The sequence below is a fragment of the Labrus mixtus genome, chromosome 6 (assembly GCF_963584025.1).
Source record: "Labrus mixtus chromosome 6, fLabMix1.1, whole genome shotgun sequence".
Classification (NCBI taxonomy): Eukaryota; Metazoa; Chordata; class Actinopteri; order Labriformes; family Labridae; genus Labrus; species Labrus mixtus.
In genome coordinates, this window is record NC_083617.1 from 14,821,618 (window position 1) to 14,839,142 (window position 17,525).

A 17,525-nucleotide genomic window follows, 5' to 3' on the forward strand; every position below is an offset into this window, starting at 1 on the left:
TCCCTAGTGTCTTACTCTTTAACAAGGGTAATAGAAGCAGCCTCTCTTTATTTGTTTGTACTAACTGTAGAAGTGTGTAAAGAGGAGAGGAATAAAAGCAATCATATTTCTCAATTAAAAGAAGTGAGGATTAAGTTCAAAATAGTATTAAGTGGAACATTTAACCTCCAACCAAAGTACAAGTAAAGCTAAATTGAATATAAGTCAACGCCTCATGTAAACACACTTTATGATAAGGACATAAGGACAAAAAAAGTCATGCACTTTAATGTAAAAAAGCTTTTATTTACAAAAGTTTAAAGCATTTCAAGAATTTAAAATGGCACAATTACAATATATTCAGTGTAAAATGAAAGTATAAACAAAAACAAACAACATAATGCTACAGTTGAACTGGGTCCTTTGGAATCATTCCAATTAGTTTGTTTCTGACTCTCAAGATACATTTCTGTACAGCATTTTCTTTACAGCACGACACAGCAGTGTGTCTGGGTCCCCTTTACCTCTTATGTTTTATCTTTTTGACACTCCAATTAAAAAAATAATAGAAGGTATTATTTATTTTTTTCCATATATTGATCGTGGACTTCTTTAAAACAAACAAACAAACAAACAAACAAACAAACAAACAACAAAAAGCCCTGAATGTGACACAAGCATGTCTGTACTGTCACTCACATCCACAGGCTGTGAATAAACACAGTTTCCATATCAGTTTCAAAAGACAGTAATTCATCTTTCAGTTTCCACCTGGCCATGCTCTCCAACTGTAACACAGTACTTCTATATGAGGTCTTGGGTTTCACATGGCACGATATCAGAATTCAGCATACAGTCACAGCGCTCAATACATCACAGTGGAGGAAAAGAAAACTAAGAAAATTGGGTGCAGGGGAAAACACGAGGGGAGATGTGGAAGTATTCATTTCCACTGTTACAGATAAGAACATGAAAGTATAGCAAGAAACAAATAGAATACGAGTTGATATTCTCATGTGGTTTCAGTTTTAAATCCTTCGAAAAGGGAGAGGGACTGTTATTAAACTGACTCCAGGGAAAACACTCCACTGTTGAATAATGAAGCCAACGCGGGAGTGCAAAAGTCTGCAGTTCATCGAGTGTCCACTTGAGGCCGGCTGCAGAAGCCCCAGATGTCATAAACACACCCATTCCAAAAAAAGGAAGTTTTACAGCAGAAATAAACATGTTTACAGCCTGGTTGAAAAAACGATATTGTGTCTCGTTCAGCACACACTGTATGGGGGTGAATTTATTTGATAACTCAGTTATGATTTTATGAAGGATAAGAATCCTGAGTGCATGGCTGAGATCACTGACGGGCGAGCACTGGGAACGCTGTTTGTCAGAAAGCTTTAACCTGCCGTTAAGTTGACTGAAAGTTCAGTAACCAAGAGGTGACGTCACACACGCTTCTTCCAAGTTTATTTACCGTCTATGGCGCCTATATACAGTTGGAGAAAGACCCCATAATGAAATTTTGCGACTCTTTATGGTTGTTTTGTGTCTCTTTGCAGTCATGTTTTTTTGTGGTTATTCTGAGTCACTGTGATTGTTTTGTGTATTTGTTTTGTTTCAATATATAATAATATAATATATTGTTCATGTTTCTTTTTGTAGTTTTAACTCTTATGTGTGTATCCCTTTACCATCAATTAATGTCTCTAGATGCACCTTTAGTGATGTTTTGAATGACGTTGGTGTTGGTGTAAAAATTTTGTATTATTGTGGTTCTCTATGTTTTGAATCTTTGTGTGTTTTTGCAGTGTCTCTTTGTAAGTCTCTGTTAATGTTTCATAAATCCTTATAGTTGTCTTGAGTCTCTCTTTTTTTGTAGTTTGCATCTTTTGATAATTTGGCCTCACTTTGGTGGTTTTCTGAGTCTCTGTTGTCTCTAACAATCTCTATTATAGAGACATTTAATGACTTTGCTCTGACTGCTTTTTAGTCATATGAATCTCTTTACAGGTTTTTTCATGTTTTAAAACAAAACTTCAAGGGTTAACAGCCATGTTATCACAATCAAAGCCTGTATCTCAGAGATTTAGATGATGAAAGCTGAATTAACAGTCTGTGACGCATTCATGTCAAGACAACAAAAGAAACATTCATCGTGGCTCAAAAACTTAATCGATTCGGGTTTTTTTTTTAGATTTAACTTTACTCAACTGTTTATCTTTATTTTATGTAATGATTCCTTTTAATCATGTTTTCTTTGTTTTAGTATTCAGTAGACAGGCTATTTCAAAACTTGTGGTGATTCCTCACATGACAACAGAACAAATGTTTCGATGAGCCTAGAGAGTTTAAAAACAAAAATAAAAATGTCTTCCAAAACCTTCACCACCACAGTTTAATGTCCTGCTTTTAGCACAATATTCAGTGACAAAACCCTCTTTTACTCTGCATGATTCAGTGCTTGGTTGTTTTCCAGAAATCTCTCTGAGAGGGTTTAATGACCTGGCAGGGCGCGAGGAAACTTGGCAGAGTTTCACACTTTGAGCTAATAAATGGATAACATGACCTTGTCAACAAACCTAGGTTTGCAAACTGCAGTCTAACTGCTTGAAGGTAATCCAGAGTCTCAACATAGGCTGGACATATGAGATTGTTGAAAAATGTTTGGGATTGAAACAGCATTGAGTAAAGGTTTTTAAACACTTAGGATGGTATAAAGGGCTAATATGACATCACTATTCATTTGTTCATCATCTGGTGCTTTTGAGTTCCACTCCACTGATATGTTTGCTTACTGACAATAATTGAAAATGTATTGTATTGAAAAGTTAGGTAACATGCTCTTGTATCTAATCATAAATTTACAAATCCAAGTCCAGAGAAGGTGTCTGGAAAAGAGAGGAATTAGGAGGTAATTCAGACTGAAGTAAGTAGGGAGGAAGTCACTTGCTGTCACTATCAATTCTGGCTCCAGTGGTTACAGAAACATGCAAGATTTTTAGTCAAAACTAAGATCGGAATCCTCCCTCTATAGAGTTTCAATATCCTCAAAATCAATGCTAAATGCAGCGCAACAGATAAAATGTGTCCAGGCATGTTCAGTTTTCACATAAACAGGTCCCATTGTCTAGAATTTACCATCATTGTTCAATAACTTGTACAGTTGTCATGAAATACAATGAATTTCCATTTTCAAAGACTAGACCTTTCTGTGTAGTCTTTAAAAGACTAGTTGAAAATGTTTCAAATTTTTTGGTTGCAGGACTCTTGCGTAATTATAAAGTACCTTTAAAAGAATAATAAACCAGACTAGAGATTACCCGGACCAGGTCCTTACCAATGTATAAGGAGATATTGTCTGGTAAAACTTGACCAGGGTATTGAAATATGATACGCAGGAAAAAACAAAACTTTCTAATTATTCAGAAATAACAAGTATTGAGTTATATTCAAACAGGATTCATTTCTTCAGGAAGTTTTAGGTAATTTTATCATTGCATAAGCTGACCAGTCCTGATCCAGTTTTTCTACCTCCTCCCCAAATTCTTTACTTTCTGTTTTACACTTCTTTTGCAAGCAAAGACTTACATTTCCTATTATTTTATAATCATGAAGAAATAGTTCAAAGGTAGAAGTGAAATTTACAGTAACAAAACATCAGACGGCACAGACGTTCAGGATCATTGTAGATAAGAAACAATGCAAAAAAAGAAATAAAAAATGCATTTGCCCAGTCTGCATGCTGGATCTGACATGACCAAAGTGAAAACTTGAGTGGGAAAAGATAGGGAATTTGTCAGAATGGACCCTCACATTTTAACAACCTCAGGCAAACAACTTACCATCTCTGTACAATAAAACTATCTTTAAAAAAGCTAGAAGAGTAAACAAGAAATTGTACAAGGCACTTTTAAATTCCACAGGGTTAACTGACAAGTCCTGGAACGGAGTGCAAAATTCCAGCTCTTTGGTTGAATTACAATGGCTCAGAGGCCGTGACCAATAAACAGAGGTGAGAAGCCAGGCATTATTGCTCCTCAAAGATGTTGACTTAGAAAAACGAAAAATGAATAAAAAACATAGTCTGAAGTCTTCTTCCTCCGTTGTAAAGGGCAGGAATTTGGGGACAAATGTTCCCCAAGAGCATAAAGGAGTCTCAAGATTTGATAGAATACAGATACTTTATAAAAGAAAAATGCTACGTCTGCTGGGTTTCCCAAAGGCTACACCTGAGAGTGGTCATGGCTGTTTGTATTGCCTTGCAAGTAGATAATCCATCCAATCAGAAGGATCAGGAGACCTGTACACAGCAGCATGGTGGGCTCCGGTTGGATGTGCGGCTGCGGGTTTGGATGGACCTCAAGCCGACCATGTCTACCTGCCATTCCCTGGAAAAGAGAGTAGAAAATGTTATTGTAAAAAATGTTGTTACGAACATAAAGCATAATGCACCCAGCTGAATTTCAGATGGTTTCTTGAGCAGTAGTTTTACACAAAATGATCAGCAGTGAAGATGCTATGGCAACAAGGATAGATTGGAAAAGACAACTATGTTCACTTTGATGATCCTTATTTGATGGAAAATGTGCTTATCTGCACTTTTATCAGTAAAGTTTTCTATTCTTTTATGGTACATTACTGGTTGTTTGTCAGAATTGTTGAAGATTTACTCTGAAATCATGAGAATTAGGTCCTTGATCGAAAGATGTGGACAAGATCAGATATCCTGTTTCTAGATTTCAACTCAATGTCTGGTTGCCATTTGCGATGCCATTAGTTGTGAGCAGATTTTATCAGCTGTAGGCAAAACAAGATAACTTTAGCTCAATGACTTTGCAGAGAACACTGTCATTGGCTTGTCAGCTGACTCATTTTGAAACCCTCTTACAAAGGTCCTTGTGTATGTACCTGATTGCCACATTCCTCATATTGTGCTTAATGACGGAGACTGAAGCTAAATGTCCTAGGTCAGTGGTTCTCAAACTTTTTAGACTGCGTAACACCTCCGGAAATATTTGGCTCTCCAAGTACCACCATTATGGCAGACGTTAAAATACACTGTAGGCCTATTTCTACACACTTTTCATCCAGGAGGCAAATGTATTCATAAAAAGAATATTATTTATTATTGACTGTTGGCAGCCACGCTGTAGGCCTACTAAGGGCTAGCGCTAGAATTGGCACTTAAACTCCACACAACTCTGACATTTGCTCAAATCAAAAAAAAATGCAGAACAATAAAAATGACAACTTTATACCAACAACCTGTTTGAGAATATTTAGTCTCCAGTGTATCCCACACAAAGACGATACCTGGGCCCAAGTATATTTCCGACCTGTTCTTATTTAATTTTTAATTTATTCATAAAATTTCTGCGTGTGAAAGAGAGAGAGCGCTCTACGTGCAACCAGAGCCTCTGTATTATAAGGCTCCGCGTTCAACATAGCAAAACTCCCTTTAAAAAAAAAATCCCTCTCGACTCCTGAAGAGAGTTAAGACAACAAAAGAGAGCAGAATCACATCAGCTTCAGAGCTACATAGAGAGGGGGAGCGATAAGGTCCACTGTCTGTAAACTCTTGTAAATGTTTAAAAACTGAAGCTTCTCCTGGCTCCGTTTTAAAAATGTAAATATATACAGCTGATTCTGTTCTGAACTCAAATAAATAACAGAATATCTGTTAATGTAGGCCTACAGCTGTTTGCTGTTGATTCAGTACTGAACTCCTATAAATAACGGACTATTGAGTGGAACTTTTCAAAATGCGAGGTGTACTCCTGGTGGTTATGTCAAAAATTGTCGTTTTATGCTGAACAGGTTTTTTTTATATATATATTCTGGAGATTCCTTTGCGTACCACCACAGGGTACCATAGTTTGAGAACCACTGTCCTAGGTAAACAGTTAACATCTGTCGGCTGATCCTTAAGAAAAAGGTGCAAATAGTAAAACATCATTACTTTGTCAGCTAGTTCAAGTATCTCAAGGAAAAATGTATGTTTACAACCCAATTTTGTTTCAGTGCCTATTTTGCCTATAGTGTTTCAGAAAAGGGAAGCTATGTAAGATGATATTTTTGCTTTTCGACGATGGTTAATGGGTGACAAAAGCAGATTCTTGTAGGTTGTTTAACCTGCACAAACTCTGCCATCAGGCGACCAATTAAAGCAGCATGTCTAGCCAGTTCATGAGTAAATACATTTTTTTTTTTTTTTTTAGTGATAAGGTGAAGTACAAAACAAAAATGTGCACATAGACATGACAATTAAAGCGACGGCAAATAAACAAAAACAGGCAAAACAGAAATAAACAAAACAAAATCAAAATACGCAAACATTAGCAAAGACAAATACAATTGAAGTAGATATAATAAAAGTCAAGTAGTAAGTTGAAGTAGTGTATAAGAAACGTGTGAATGTGTGTGTGGCAGTATAATACGTTAAAGTGAGTGGCTGAATGGGAAGTAGCAAGAAAAATAAATAGCAACAAAATTGAAGATAATTGAGAGGAAGAGAAAAGAAGGAAACAAACAAAAAGATATTTATGTGTCAACATTAAAGGGAAGAAGAAAATTTTAAATTTTAATTTCAGTTTGAGGCATGATTTTTCTGAGATTTTGGTGAATTATGAATGGATTCCAGGTGTTATTAAAGGCTGATGTATTATTCTTGCAGGCTGCGATTCTTTCTATTACAATGTGTTCTGTGAGTAGGTTGGTCCAGTGAGTCATGTGGCAGTATCTTTTTGATTTCCAGTTCTGATAGATGATTTTCTTGGCGATAGGAAGGGAAGGTATGCAATTGAAGTGGCTTTACATTGGGTTTGTTCCAGTTCTTGCCATTGGTTGTTGTGTTTTTCTTTTTTTTGCGTCCATTTGAATAAATATTGTAATTGATTTGACAGATGGTAGTAGAGAAAGTTTGGTGCTTCGAGGCCGCCCTGTGACTTATGGTTTTGTAATGTTTTTAATGAAATTCTAGCTCTTTTGTTTTTCCAGTAAAATTGTGATGATAATGAATCTATTGTTTTAAACCATTTGTTAGTGGGAGTGATGGGGAGCATTGAGAATAAATAATTCATCTGTGGTAAGGTTTTCATTTTAACTGTGGCGATTCGTCCAATGAGAGTGAGTGGTAGTTTGGTCCAGCGCTTAAAGTCATCCTCTATTTTTTTTAGCAGGGGGGTGTAATTAAGGTGAAATAATTCTGACAGCCTGGAGGAAATGTGAATGCCTAGGTATTTTAAATTGCCAGTGTTAAATGGGAGGGTGAGATCTTGGGCTGCAGAATCCCAGGCTCCTTCTGATATTGGCAGGATGGTTGATTTATTCCAGTTTATGGTATAGTGAGAGACGGAAGAAAAATGTGTAATAATATTGAAGGTTTCTTGTAATGACGCTGAAGGATTTTGTAGGTGTAATAATAGATCATCTGCGTAAAGGCTTATTTTATGCTCTGCTTGTTCACTGTAGATTCCTTTAATGTTATTGTTTTGTCTTATAGCTGCTGCGAGAGGTTCGATGAAAATTGCAAATAGGGATGGAGAGAGTGGGCATCCTTGTCTGGTCCCTTGGTGTAGTGTGAAGTTCGGTGAAGTGATCCCATTTGTGCTTATTGTGGCCCTAGGTGATGTGTACAGTGTTCTTACCCAGTGGATGAACGACTCTCCAAAACCAAACTTGCGTAAGGCGCTGAATAAGAATGTCCAGTTAACTTTATCAAAGGCCTTTTTCTGCATCCAATGAGACTATCATGGTTTTGTCCTGTTTTTGTTGTGTTATGTGGATTAAGTTGAAAAGCCTGCGGATGTTGTCTGAGGCGTGTCTGTTTTTGATAAAACCAGTTTGGTCAGGGTGGATTATTATTGGAATGACTGTCTCTATTCTTGTTGTTAGTGTTTCGTAATAATTTTTAGATCAGTGTTGATGAGTGAGAGGGGGCCAGCTGGAGGGGTGGATAGGGTCCTTATTGGGTTTCAAAAGTAGTGTCATTACAGCAGTGTTCATGTGTGTGGGTATGTTGGAGGTTGCTTTAATTTCTGTAGTTACTCTATGGAATAGTGGTGATAATATGTCCCAAAAGTGTTTGTAAAATTCTGCAGGAAGTCCGTCTGGTCCAGGAGATTTATTGCTTGGCATTTTATGTAGGGCTTTGTGTAGTTCAGTTCATGAGTAAATAAATGAATTCCATTTGAATTTTGCATAGAATGCATAAAATGTTCTGAATTACATGTAATATACATCAAATGTTCAGGTAAACACCCTAATGTACCTGGATCAAACAAAATCAAAGGCCCACACACGGACATATACCTCATGTTTACATCCACGGGAAGCAGTTAAGTACAGTTCTCTACATCCTGCCATAACTTTCCTCTTCCTCCCTGTCTCCAGGTGTGATTTCATCAGGGTGGTGTGGCAATGGATGCATATGCGCAACATGTGTTTATATGTTTGAATTTTTAATGACAGGTGTTAAATAAGCTAAAATAATAATGTTAAGATAGCTGCCGGTGTTAATGTAGAATCAAAGGGCTACATCATTTATATAAAATGGCACAACTGTTAAACTGTTAAATAGAGGGGAATGGCAGAGGGTCTACAAAATAAGAGGTAAAAATCGAAGCAACAGAAGCAGACATATCCTGACATTTACTCCCTCCTAAGAGTCATGGTAAAGAAAACACCTGCATCCTAAATTTCTCACAATGCAACTGTTTCGGGCCTAACCCAAGATGACACTTAAGGGAACCTCCGGAGCCAAAAAAAAGCGAGGACTGTTTCTGTAGTTGAGTAGTAAACTTGATTTAAAATCAACCATTAAATAGAGCTATGCATACATAGACTACCCCATTAAAGTCTCCTAACAAGATACTGCTACTACTTTACCGTTTCCAGTATTATTGGCATGAATTTCCCCTAATTATGGAAATCAAAAGCCAATGGCAGCCCAAGAAACATAAGCTGGTGGATTTACGAATCTTATTGATTAGATTCCAAATAACCCCTGCTGTCCAGTCTTCAGGTGAATTTTCCTTTAAACAATACATTATCTGCAAGAAGAAAATCAAGTAATTAAGTGAAATAACACGTTTTCATTTTGGTAGTGACACTGTGACATTAACAGTATGTCTTGTCTATTGCTATTTTAGCACATGCCTGCAGTCATTCTGACACACTTGGCGCACACTTGACAGAAACAGGTGTTTTCCTTTCTACTCTCTATCCCTGCAGTCAGAAGTCCTGTGCCTTGGCATCAGTCCATCACACCAGCAGATGCCGCCTCTCACTGATAACAGATCTGCCGCTGGACAGAAGAGGAAGGGCAAATCCTCTTTGTGGAAACACACTGGGAAGCTTTCCAGAAGAAAAAAAAAACACTTCCAGAACAAGGGTCCTGGTGGTTTGAGGGATCTCCATGTCAAATGGCACCATTACACCAACAAACTGATAATACCAGGTGAAACCAATTTTAGCCATCCTCAGAAAATAAAGCTCTTATAAAGGTAAATAAGGAAACATTCCACACATGTTGAAGCATTTACAAAGTGTAAGTGAGACATTTAAGAGTGTATGAATCAGTTCCATTTGTAGAATGGTGCCCTGTTTTGGAGCCCTTCAAATATAGCCTGATGGAGTCACAACAGCATACAGGCATACACTGACACAGAATAAGCCTCTTTCCCTGGGGCAAGACTCTGTCTGAAAAACTGGATGTTTAAGAGCATGGCAGGAGTCACACTGTGGTTTAAATTGAAAAAGCCAGCCAAAACCACAGAAACCCTGACTGCCAGAGGAGGAAGCAGGTGAGGGGAAGAGTAGTTAACCCTTTTTGTGGAATCATTCTGCTTCTAGTTCTGCTTCTGATTCTAATCAAGTCCAACACATACCGATAGGTTAGAGAGGACCAAACACGGCAAGAACACTGATTTGAACAAGAATTGATCCTGATCTTCTGTATAGTACCAGTTTTACAATTCTGATTTCCTTCAGTAACAACAGAGATCATCATGAATATGTAGACAGAGAAATCATCATAGAAGTACATCCAGAAAAAGGACTACAGTGCATTGGAAGAAGATATGTTGGGTTTGACCCCAGTTTGCACACATAGGGACTGTTTTTGTTTTGCTGTTCAGAGCTTCACCTTGGTTTTGTGCATAAAGTTGGAATAGATTTGAAACTCAAAAGCAGTTTTTTTGTTGTAAAATATACAATTCTTCAGATTTAATTTCTCAAGATAAACCATTTTTACTTACTCTCTACATAAGTATATTTGTTTTTCTGTTGTAAAAAAAATTTGAATTTGCTTGCAGCAGTGTTTGTAATGTTGCACATTAGAGACATGTCTCTCCTTTAAACAGCTTTGAAAGACAGACAGTCTTTGTGGTTTTGAAGTTGGCAGAATTTCTGTGCTCTTTCCTCACCTCATGAACCGCTGCAATGATTTAACTGTCACTATGGTGTAGAGTTCATAGTAAAAGACGGGGCCATGTTGTCAAATTTATGATTCTCACAACATAAAGTACACTGTTTTACTGTAGCGTACTCCATTGTTGATGTACTGATGATGCCTGACTATGAAACTATGGAAAGGGATCATCAGCAGTTTTAGACATTTTAATAGTTGTGCATGGCTGAACAGAGCAGGAATCTTGAGATACTTACACTATAATGACATTCTGAGAAACTTTGATTCACAGCTTTTTAACAAAGCATGATGAGGAAGAGTTATATGAATGTCATCAGAAACATCAAATTAATTTGATTTTCAGACTAAAACAAAATGACACATTGGGGCTTTAGGGCCGTCATTCAAAACAGATATTTTTTAACATCATGTATGGCACAGATGCATTGTCTCTAATGTTTTGTTAAAGCTTCCCACTGATTGGAATATCTCTGTAAGAAGGGCATAATAGTGCTCATGACAATCCAATGAGACTCCTCAGTATTAAGTTTACTCAAAAGTCCGTAGTTCTGGAAAATCAAAGTACAGAATCAGACAAAATAAGGAACACAATGTATGTGCCATCGCTCTACTTTACCTAGACTTATCTGTTGTTGTTTTTTTTAATTCCGTTTTTATTTTAAAACAGTAGATCTTTTGACATCAGGAAAAAGATTTTTGATGCAAAGCTTTTCAAATTTCTCATCTTACTGTTTTTTTTTCTCACAGTGGAAAAATTGAGTCAGTTCATTCCAAGAAGCTCATGTGATTTTGTGTGGTCACCACAACTTACTATGCTAGCTCTTAAAATAGCTCTCAAAACAAGGCTACACTTACAAGTGCACACTATAGTGCACACGTGCACACGTGCACACACTCAAACTGACTCAGGCTTTGTTTTTTTCTTTCTCTTTACTTTCTTCTCTTCACTCTTATAATCTACAACAACTATTCTAACTTGCCTTCACAAAATCAGTTTCAGACTTTTTAAAGGAGAAAACCCCATCAGAAACAACAGTTTAAGTAATCACTTCTCTTAAAACAAATGTCATTTACATGCAAACTGATTAAACACCAACACCGGCACATAGGGTCCAAAATTAGCACCTGCCACTCTCCAAATGCAGGTAAAAATATAGTTTGGCTGTAAAATAAATGAGGTCATGCACCATTGGTCGGTGGCCCGATCAGTACAAAAAATAAGCCTACTGTAAGTTGATGACCACATTTTGATTTGCACATTGCTGGTGCGTGACGGTCAATCATTTTTCCTTGCTACTTCCATCGATCCTGGCTGTACACCATCGGCTTGGTCGAGCCTTCTTTATTTAGCAAGTCCATAACGTCAAACAACCTGTTTTGTGCAGGTGTTCGTGCTGGCAGCAGCGCTGTGTCTGAGTTGATGCAAGTTATAAACAAGAGCAACTGTAACAAAAGAGAAATCATAGTCGGAGGACCTAGGGCTTCCTCTGCTTAGTGCTATTATGTTTTCATACTATATCATGCATCCTGCTGGAGAATGCAAAATATGACAGACAAAAATTCTATACTGCCATATTTGGAATCCACCCTTAAAGTTAGCAGGTCCTATTTACGCAGGCTTATGTAAATGCGTCTTCTACTGAGTCCAAAGAACAAACAGTAGACTTTACGTTTACTAAGTATAAACTTCAGAGACTTTATCATCACTGAACTTAGTTTAATGGTTTTAAAACTGTACTGGGAGGTGAATGTAATTTTCGGCAGGCATGCATTTCTTGGCACAACACCATCCAGCCCGGCTTCCCTGAGTTGAGCCGCAGTTCCCCGGGGTCTGTAGATGGACAGCCATGGTTAGATAAGATTTGCCGCCCCAGCTAATGGGGGATGGCTAGCTACTGCTTTTGTTTCTGTGTTGCAGATACACATTTTCAAATAACCATGCCTTATCTCGGGGCAAATAGAAACTACGGTAATAAAAGTTTACCACTGTCTCTGTGGGAGTCAGAGGAGTAGATTAACACCTGGCGCAGGAGACAGCAGCAAGGTGAGAGACTGATGTTAAACGTTGAGTTAAAGTAGCCTTTAGACAACATCATAACGGAGTAGCTTGTGATGATAATCAGATAAGTAAGGAAGGAGAGAGCTATGAGTGCTTGATCAGATCCACTGCACGTTTAATGAAGCAGCAGATTAATGAGCTTATGTACTGAAGAAGAAAATAGCAATATCAGTGTTGGAATACTATGCTATATTTAAATCCCAATAAAAGCCAAAATAACAACATTTAAAAGTTTACTTACTGTAACTCACAATACATACACAAAGCTTTATGAATGGAAAGAGAAATACGTAAACAAGTATTTCTTCAAGTCTGACTTATGAAATATAGTGCATTTTCTCTGTGTTTTTGAACATTTTGCCGTTTGGTTGCATTCTCTCGACATCAGAACTCAACTCAGGATGTGATTATTGTTGGTAAGGAGCCCTCAGAGTGCTAAGTACAAATGTGGTGATGGTAAAAAAAAGTATTTTTTTAGATCACCCACAGGATCCAGGTCTAATTCAACAAAATAGTCCTTCAGCTAGCAGGCCACAAAATGCTGAATAAAAGATTGTTTAGTCCCAAATTCTACAAATGGAAACAATGAAGGAATTTTGGATGAACAAGAGTTAAAAAAAATGTTGTATTTTTTCCACTATCATCTTTCCCACTCACCCAGACACACAAACAAAAAAAGACAAGCAGCCATCCAGTAACACTCGACTGCTCTGTCGTTATTTCTTTATTTCTGTCTGCAGGACAAAGAGCTTCAACTCTTACTGACAGATGACAGTTTGTGCGTGTGTTGCAGAGCGTGTGTGTTTGACGGTCTCTAAGTGTGCATGTGTGTGTTTGTGTGTTTTGGCACGATAATTAGACCTTGTGCTTTGCTCCCTTAGAGTACTTTAACCACAGGGCTGAGCCGTAATGAATCTACACTGTCACGGATACTGGACTGTCCCATCACACACACACACACACACACACACGCGCACACACGCGCACACACACGCACACACGCGCACACACACACACACACACACACACCCACTCACATACACTCACACACACACACACACACACTCACACACATACACTCACACACACACACACACACACACACACACACTCACACACACACACAAACACACACACACACCCACTCACACACTCTCACACACATACACTCACACACATACACTCACACACATACACATACACACACACATACACTCACACACACACATACACACACACATACACTCACAGCCACCATACTTTTTTGGTAGACTATTAAAAACACACACACATACATAATCAGACACACTTGTGTAAATGTTTAACTGAGAGAGGGAGGGGGCAAGAGAGGCTGAATTAAATGAGAACAAAAAATACTTACAGATTTTATGCGTGATTACACACATGTATGCATAATTTCCAAACCAAAAACCTCTAATTGTTCTGCATACAAAAGTATTCTTAAAAATTGCTTCCTTAGTTTCCCTGTCAATTAAATGAACTGAACCGAGAGGAAGCACCTGTGTGTTAGTGTGTGAGTGTATTCTTAGATGATGTGAGTCATTTTATAGCCTCTACAGCCTGAAGTGATGCAGCTTTGCCTCTTGGCTGATGCCTTCAGCCAATGAAACGGAATGCAGCTCTCTTGTCAACAGTGGCAACATGCTGGCAGCTCATTGTTTAACAGTCATGGACTGCTAAGTTGGTAATAAAGTGAGAACGTGTCATAGTGTGCAACAATTTCCACTTGAACTTAGAATTTCATATATGGATAATCATAACAATTCTTAAAATATCTAAAATATGATCAGTGTCATCTTTTCTTTTTGTTTTGTATTTGCTTTTCTGTCTGGCTATAATAGTCTTTTTAGAGATGCTGCCTGAAGCTTCCTTACCCCCAATTTTCACATACTTTTTCACGTGCTGCGGCCTGTCAGCGCCACGCACTACGCCGCCATGCCGTGGGAATGTCTTTGGTTTGCGGGTATTTGATAGTAAAATTTGGCTAAAAACCACAAAAGGCAATCTTATTGAAGGGCTACAGAAATAGGCAAAGGATTACTAAAAAAAACATCACGGCTAATCCTCTGGCCACCACCACTGAAATAAAACTTTACGGCACCGCTCAGGGAAAGTCAGAAGATCACTTCATTCATAAGGATTGTTCCACTTGTCACCATGAATATCAGATCCAAACTTCATCATCTTTTGGATAGTTTTGTGACATGTAACAAAAGTAAGAAGTCCCACCTCTTCTTGATCTTGATTGGTTGGTGAGGGTGAAGTGGCATTGATGAGCATGGCGTTGTTCTAAAAGTTTGTACAACTCAGCAAAAAACAGCTGACGTTTAGGGCGTTTGAGCGCTCAGGACAGTGAGCACTGTAAAAGCTGAAATACATTGGTTTTGTATTGGAAACAGGTTCTGCCAGGGGAAAATGCTATCTGTGGACACGAGCCAATATGGTGCTAGAGGATAAGCCTCCGTATTGGCTTTGATGATCCACTGAGTGATCATCAAAGCCAATAGGCTTCATCCTCAGAGAAACAATGAATGGACTAGTTAAATGTTCTAATCGTTGCTGGTCACTGTTTTTTATATCTGTGAATTTCACTTCTAAGATGTAATTAAAATAAAGTATGAGGCGGATAAAAAAACAGATCACAACTGGTAATTGTTTTAAAGCAATTGTTTGCAAGTAAAAATAACTATTTAATAGCATCAATGATTCACCTCTGTTGAACCCAGCTGGATTTAAACTTGAAGTTGCGCATGATATGATTCACGATGATTCATCCATCCTGATGGGCCTGTTTTATAACAGAGTAGTTCACTGCATTGTTGAGGACTTCTTGAAACTCCCTCATGTATCTCTCCGATCTCTTGACTGTCAAATTTTTTGGCTTGAAGATATAATACCTCTGGTGTGTTTGAGTTTGATCAAGAACTCAGACGTGATCAGTCTTAGAGATGATCTGATGATGATGATCTCAGGTGAGACACCAGACATGCTGACTCATCAAGAATCCAAAGATCAATGAAAAAGCTTGAAGTGGTGGTCCTACCCACGTGCTTGGTTGTGAAACCGGCTGTGCTTTTGCCATGAAAACTATGGAGACATGGGACCACCTTAAAATGGGTTCACCACTTCCAAGCAGACATTTAACCCAATGACTTTGTTCCCTCATGCAAGCTTAAAGTGCCAGCAGTTGTTCAGATGCCTGCTATCCAACAGCAATGTTACACAGTTTTTTTCTCTTTCTATCTTTCTTTACCCAAACTCCTGTACTCTGGGTTTAGCACACTGTTAGCTAAGCTACAAAAAATACATAATTATGTTATAATTAATACTTTATTGATCCCGCGAGGGGAAATTTTTTTACACTCTGTCTAGTAAACATGCTACACAAACATAGGCCGAAATTATCTGAGGAAACAGGATCCTATGGACATGCGCTAATGGAGAGGTCTCAGAGTGAGCCCACAGTGGGCGCTCCTGAGCTGGTGGGTGGGTTAGGTGCCTTGCTCAAGGGCACCTCGGCACCTATCCAGCTACCAGGCCAATTTCCAGACTTGGTCCGTGCCAGGACTTGAACCAGCGACCCTCCGATTCCCAACCCAAGTCCCTACAGACTGAGCTACTGCCGCTCTGCATGGTATCACACAATAACCCACCAGTTAGAGCTGGAAGCAGATTGACAAAGACATGCTTGCTTCCTAGCTTCCCATTAGAGAACATAGGTTTGCTCAACCACAATGGGTCATTCTAACCCAGATCTCTAAATTGGTGTACCCTTGTTGTCTTTGTATAAACGTTCATGGTTAAGACTGTTTAGTTAGCCTATTTACTTGTGAAATCATTCTTAGAAGAACAAACTACAACATGTTTAGTTCTCTTGAGGAAAGAAATGGTATCTTGATGAGACGTACAAGACATACAAAGACACATCATTGTCTTTTTTTTCTTTTTCTTTCTGGCACATAGTTAGTGTTGAGTCACATCCTTGACTCATCAAATTCTTGCATATTTTTCCAGCCTCCCTCTGTTTCTCTTCCTCTGCAGCTTTAGTCACAGCTGTGAACGCCAAACCGGCTTTGTCTCACATAAATCCTGACATTTAACTAATCCCAGCTTCCAGGCGTTTTTACAATTCTTGAGCGATGCAGCAGGCGAGACTTAGACAAAATCTTACTCGGTAAAATGTTCCAGGAGCATGTCGACAGTAAATTAGATCATCCAGAGGGCAGATTAATTCAGGGATTTATCAAATCTGAAACTTGAAAGATAAATGAGTAGCCCTGCTGAGTAAATGATGGGTCTGAGAGAGATGTGATGACTGCTGAAACCACAAGTGCACTTAAATCACATCCTTAAAGACCTTTCATATGTAGTAAGTATGTATGCTTTTTTTTTTCTTGGGGGGGTGCAGAATCTAAACGGGCAGAGAGGGTTAAACATATTTCGGTGCTCAGAAAGTTAAACAGAGAGAGAAGAACGTTTCAGACTAACTAGACTGCTTGGCTGGTGAGTTGTAGCTTTATCACGGTTAAGCTTTTGACAGTAAGGGAGCATTTTAATATCCTCGCTTAAAAAAAACAGTTCTGTTCTGTTCTGTTCTCTCCTTCAATGACTTCCCAAAGCTCCAGTCAGCTCCTTAATAGAGGAGTACATAAAACAGTGATGATGCAAGAAGTAGAAATGTTGCCAAGGAAATAGAATCCAAGAGGAAATCAACTTTACAGTGAACTAAACTGGACTATTTAAAGATTTATATTCGCTGCAATAATTTGATTACTGATACCTCTTCAGTATCCTGATTAAAGTTTTTAAAGAGATAGTGCAACTGTCAATTCAAACTACATGTTTGCTGCACAATTTTCTGTAGCGCTCCTAGTGGTCAAAACTCCAAAGCAAGTCCCTGACGAAACATGGTCTCCGTTTCTTAATCACTACAGCAGGGGACTCTGAAAACGATTTTTTTTCCCTTAAAGACTTTATATGCGATTTTTCTGATCCAGCTGATGTCGCCCTTGAGCACCAGCATGAAACCAAAACAACTCA

General features: G+C 38.3%; 1 protein-coding gene across 1 annotated transcript in view; it reads right to left on the reverse strand.

Annotated features, from left to right (window-relative positions):
• Positions 1 to 264: 264 nt before the first annotated feature.
• Positions 265 to 17,525, reverse strand: part of LOC132975566 (bcl-2-like protein 11) — a 25,410-nt gene continuing 8,149 nt past the window's right edge. The window contains exon 4 of the mRNA XM_061040200.1: positions 265 to 4,364. Coding sequence (XP_060896183.1) covers positions 4,200 to 4,364 — 165 coding nt within the window. The 3' untranslated portion in view covers positions 265 to 4,199. The remainder of the gene's footprint in view (positions 4,365 to 17,525) is intronic.